At 44.3% G+C, this 5,420-nt stretch overlaps 1 protein-coding gene across 1 annotated transcript; it reads right to left on the minus strand.

Annotated features, from left to right (window-relative positions):
- Positions 1 to 851: 851 nt before the first annotated feature.
- Positions 852 to 5,161, minus strand: LOC121917700. The gene is made up of 4 exons (XM_042443821.1): positions 4,493 to 5,161; positions 3,943 to 4,131; positions 1,868 to 1,960; positions 852 to 1,592 (listed from the first exon to the last, which is right to left on the minus strand). The coding sequence occupies exons 1-4, from the start codon at positions 4,956 to 4,958 to the stop codon at positions 1,105 to 1,107; spliced, it is 1,236 nt and encodes a 411-aa protein (XP_042299755.1). The 5' UTR covers positions 4,959 to 5,161; the 3' UTR covers positions 852 to 1,104.
- Positions 5,162 to 5,420: the final 259 nt, after the last annotated feature.

Consider the following 5,420-nt stretch of genomic DNA (forward strand, 5'->3'; position numbering starts at 1 on the left):
TCCTGGCATCTGTCTGTATATATATCATCTCTCTCTCTGGCATCATAAAGACATAGCCATCTATATTTCTATCTATCTATTCACTAGCAAGCTCTGACATGTCGATCTCTCATCTATTTCTCTTTCCCATCTGTTGATGGATCCATCAACCTGTTGATCAAACTTCGCTATCACCCTTCGACATCCATCTAGCTAGCTATCTCTCTATCTTTTTAAAACTAAAACGCCACACAGAGTTTTATGTTTTTGTCAAGTTTTATTGTGGAACCAAGTGTTAGGAGTACCGAGTTAGAACAACAAGTGCCAAACACAATCATAACATTGAAAACATATCGTAAACATACACTTTTTAATGTGCAACACTAGCACAAACTGATAAACATTTAAACCAAAGTTAACTATTTCAATTATAAAACAACTCCCATGTCCCATAGGGGAAAAGCATATTACTTTGATCATTGGGGGTGTGTGGGTGTGCTGAGGTAGTACACTAATTCAATGACTACAATAACAGTGCAAACTTCCAGTTAACATAAACCTTATAAAGTATGAAAGTGAAAAGATTATAATTGTAACAAACTGTTACATTTTTAATACAATGTCCATGGCCCATAGGGGCAAATTAATGTTTTGGATGGTCTTGCAGAGACAGCAGCAGCATTATAGCGAGTACTGTACACTTGCTTTCTCTTCACCATCCTCTTCCCTCTGGGAGGAATCTCAGTACAGTGGTGCCTCGGGATACGAAATGATCGCGTTACGAAATTTCCGGGATACGAAAAAGTTGGATTGGCAAAAACTGTTTCGGGTTACAAAATATTTTTCGGGTTACGAAATTTATTTCGGCACGAAATTCAAATGCTATAGGCTTCCAGCGCTAACGGAAAGCTATTTCGGGTTACGAAATTTTCGCGTTACGAACGGAATGGCGGAACGAATTAATTTCGTAACCCGAGGCACCACTGTACATTGGGATTCCACCACAGGCAGCGTCATCTGGGAACCAGGCACAATCTCATCCTGGCTCTCAGAATCCTCCACTGTTACATTCTGGGAGGTTCTCCCCCTGGCGTGGGTTGGAGTGGCTTGTGTAAGTTTTACTTTTTATTGAGCCTTTGGCCTCTTCGATGTCTGGCGAACACCACTCCGTCCAGCTTGCCCCTCCACATTTGCAGCATTAAGATGATTGATTCTTGCCCTAAGGTACTCCATCTGCAGGGCAGCAAGGGATTCTTTAACTGTAATGTCCCTCTCCCTGAGAGCTGTATCAGCCCTTTGGGCCTCAACCATATCGGCTGCATAGGTGGCCATGTTTCGAAAGCACGCTTGCAGTTCAGCACTTTCCTTCTTGCAAGCTTGAGTGTCTGCTGTGTATGTTTCCATCAATTGATGCAGTATTTCAGACTCATGCTGCCACTGCCTGTGCTGCCTGTTTGCAATTGCCCTGTTCTGGCGCCTGAACAGTCTCCATTCTTGCCTCCCATGTGCAATGATGGAGTTTGCAATGCGTTCCCCTCTTCTTGCCTTTCCATCTTTCTTCTGTTGCACTGGCGGAGGTACCACTCCAGGCCTCTCCCTTCGATTTTGTCGCTCTGCAGAAGCAAAGAGCACATAGATGTTAGTCACACAGTTACTGTTTATTTCCTTCAATGTGAGCATTCATTACCTTCAGCGCGGCAAGTGCTGGGACCTTTTCGGCCCCTCTGCAAAAACCACAGAATGTTGCACTTCTGACTTGGGGACTAAATTGCACATATACAGTGGGAATACTTCTTAGCTCAGGTGTAAATCTCCATGGCTACAAGCTTGTGGAAAATGCATGGAACGTTCAAGCAAGAATACATTATCTCTAGATAACACTACCTACCACCATGACCTCTAGGTGGTTGAGGGATGACTGCTGCAACAGCATTTGGTGTTTCGCTAGGAGGAGCGTCATCCTGGCCTTCAACAATTGTATCTGCAAGAACAAATGAGGAAAACAGAGATACTTATTTATAAGTCTGTGACATAACATGGGCTGATAATGTCCCAAAAACAACGACAAAAATTTGCAATGCACATGAGTAACAGAGCTGAGCTAGCTCACTGCTAATACAACGTTAGAGGATTTGCATTTAGGACCATGGGGACTAGCCATCACTTGCCTGCATCTAGGATTTAGTATACGTGGTTTGCTTTCTTAATATAATGGCATCAGATGTAGGAACTCCAGCTTTGGAGTGGGGGAACCTGTATCGTTATCAGGGAAGGGCGATTTCCATCCAGCTTAAAATTGGCCATAGTAAAACCACTGTTGAAAAGCCCTCCCTAGACCCCCTGATGCATAATAATTATCGGCCTGTTTCGCTGCTACCTTTTTTGGGGAAGGTGATCGAGAGGGCAGTTGCAATCCAGCTTCAATCGGTCTTGGATTATACTGATTTTCTAGACCCATTTCAAACCGGCTTCCAGGTGGGCTATGGAGTTAAGACTGCCATGGTCGCCCTGGTCGATGATCTCCATCTGGGCATGGACAGGGGTAGCGGCTTTCGATACCATTGACCATGGTATCCTTCTGGGACGCCTGAGGGAGTTAGGTATCGGGGGCACTGCGCTCCAGTGGTTCCGTTCCTACCTCTCGGGCAGATTCCAGATGGTGCAGCTGGGGGACGTCTGCTCCGATAAGAGAGCACTTACATCTGGCGTCCCTCAAGGAGCCATTCTGTCCCCCATGCTATTCAACATTTACATGAAACCGCTGGGAGACATCATCCGGAGATACAGGGCGCGGTGTTATCAGTATGCTGATGACACCCAAATATGTTTCTTTGTGTCTCCAACTGATGCAGTGACCAAGGATGGCATCTCTCCTCTAAATGCCTGTCTGGAGTCGGTAATGGGCTGGATGAGGGAAAACAGACTCAGTTTGAATCCAGAGAAAATGGAAGTGCTCGTGATAGGTTCCCCGGGCCCGGAGAAGGATATTTGTCCACCTGTCCTGAACGGGGTCACGCTCCCCTTGAAGGACTCCGTTCGCAGTCTGGGGGTGCTCCTGGACTCGTCGCTCCACCTTACATCTCAGGTGGATGCGACAGTCAGGAGCACCTGTTATCAGCTTCGGCTGATACGCCAGCTGCGACCCTACCTGGGCCGGGGGGACCTTGAAATGGTGGTACATGCTCTGGTGACCTCTCGGTTGGATTTCTGTAATGCGCTCTACATGGGGCAACCCTTGTACCATACTCGGAAGCTACAACTGGTTCAGAACATGGCAGCAAGACTGGTCACTGGATCCTCCAGGACCAGCCACATAACACCTGTCTTAAAAGATCTACATTGGCTGCCTATTCGCTTCCGGGCGCAATACAAGGTGTTGATTATAACCTATAAAGCCCTAAATGGCTCGGACCCAGGTACTTGGAGGACCGCCTCTCCCCATACAATCCGCCCCGCACTATCAGATCAGCCAGGAAGCAACTGTTGAGGGTTCCAGACTCAAAATATGCTGCAACTGCTCAGAGGGCGTATTCTATCTCGGCCCCGCAGCTCTGGAACTCTCTTCCCGGTGAGCTCCGCTCAGTCACCTCCCTTGACCAATTTAGGAAGAGGTTAAAAACCTTCCTCTTCGAACAAGCCTTTCCCCAGACATTGTAACATCTGTTATCTCCCCACTGCACATGCACTTTTGTGTCAGCTAGTCTGTATGTTTTAGCTTGTATTTTTAAACCTTGTTTTAATTGTTTAATTGTTTTTATATTGACGGATTGATTGTTGTTACAATTTGTATATTGTATACAACCATGTTACCCGCTTTGATCTACCCAGGAAAAGCGGGCTACAAATAAATGATTATTTATTTATTTATTTATTTTACACACTTGTCCCTGCAAATTCAGAAGACATAATTGGAGAAGAATGGGTTAGCTAGTGTTAGTATTCTGCTACAATATTTGACCACACCTTCTCCACTGCTGTGTGGATCCTCTTGCTCCTGGCTTCCCTGCATGTCCTCCTGCTCCTGGCCTCCCGGGATGTCCTCCAGCTCCTGGCTTCCAGGCATGTCCTCCTGCTCCTGGCCTCCCAGCATGTCCTGTGCCTGAAGCTTCTCTGTCGGGACGGCATAGAGATTGTTGTACACTTCTTCCTCTCCTAGATGGTAGGGAAAGATGAGACAAATATGAAAACACATCTTAGAGATTGACTACATAATAGGAGGCATTAAACAAATTTGAAAAGAATTATGATACAAAGTTAACAGATGAACAAAGGCTTTCCCTTTTGTATTTTTTGCCTCCCCAAAACTCCAATTAACATTACAGCAATTAGGAAATAGGCTGGCGAACTGAAGGCGAAAATGACTGTTCTATGTACTAGGCACATTGAATGGAACAGGATATAAAACTGATCATGAAACAGGTGTCAATACCACCAGGGACATTGTTGATTTTAGATAGCATTACGAGCGAAATGCAAAACACAACACACATGAAGAAAGGCTGCACATACATACCTATTAGTATTCTGTTGTCAGGCACTTCCTGGGGCTCTGCTTCCTCAGCAGGAACAGGAGGAAGGGTGATGGCCTCCTGGTTACCCACACAGCTCTCCATGGTGCCCTGCGGTGGCAGATTGAAATTTCTGGATAGTTTTGTTGGCGGAACGGTCCGGCTGCCATTCATGAATTTGTCCATTTCATAAAAATAGGGACATATCGCCCTATTGTGGCGGCATACATTAGTATAATTTTGTTTCATAGCTTTGCACTTTATTCTGCATTCCTCTGGCGTTCTGTCGTGCCCTCTGGATTGCATCTGGTCTGATATTATTTTGTAGACTGCGAGGTTTCTGTGATTGGAGTTCAAGCGCCTCTGAATCTCCTCATCCCCCCAGAAACACAGCAGGTCCAGTATCTCTGCATGCTCCCACAAAATTCCTCTTCCATGCTTCCTTTTGCTCTGGGAGGCATTTAGAGACATTTTTGATGTGTCTCTGGGTCAAGTGAGTAATATTAAAAGTGCGCGGGGGGGAAAAGAAGAGGCTTCCTGAATTTTCTTTTTCCCTCAGACAGTCCGCTCGCCCCTGTGATGCAGAAGAGGCTGTTTATAAATACCAGTAGGAAAGATGTCATAAATGGAAAATGAATGCAGTTAACTAATATATATGTTGTATATAATCATTATATATACCATTTTATGATATTACATATATATTATTAACTTATGTATACACACACACACACACACATATATATATATAACAGAAATGGTTGAATGTAATGTTGTTTTGTGTATGTACTTACATACATATCTATATGTATGTAGATACACACATACTTGTATATGTAAATGATAACATATATATACCATAATATATAATAATATGTAATATATAATGCTGTAACAGTATATATATCAAGTTTATATATACATATACATGTA

The sequence above is a fragment of the Sceloporus undulatus genome, unplaced genomic scaffold (genome assembly GCF_019175285.1).
Source record: "Sceloporus undulatus isolate JIND9_A2432 ecotype Alabama unplaced genomic scaffold, SceUnd_v1.1 scaffold_219, whole genome shotgun sequence".
Taxonomy (NCBI): domain Eukaryota; kingdom Metazoa; phylum Chordata; class Lepidosauria; order Squamata; family Phrynosomatidae; genus Sceloporus; species Sceloporus undulatus.

Excerpts from the sequence above, each read along its gene's own strand:
- LOC121917700 (XM_042443821.1), bottom strand. The coding sequence starts at position 4,958 with ATGTCTCTAAATGCCTCCCAGAGCAAAAGGAAGCATGGAAGAGGAATT. Across the intron at positions 4,132-4,492 it reads TGACAACAGAATACTAATAG|GAGAGGAAGAAGTGTACAAC; the intron begins GTATGTATGTGC and ends CCTACCATCTAG. Across the intron at positions 1,961-3,942 it reads TCCACACAGCAGTGGAGAAG|ATACAATTGTTGAAGGCCAG; the intron begins GTGTGGTCAAAT and ends TTGTTCTTGCAG.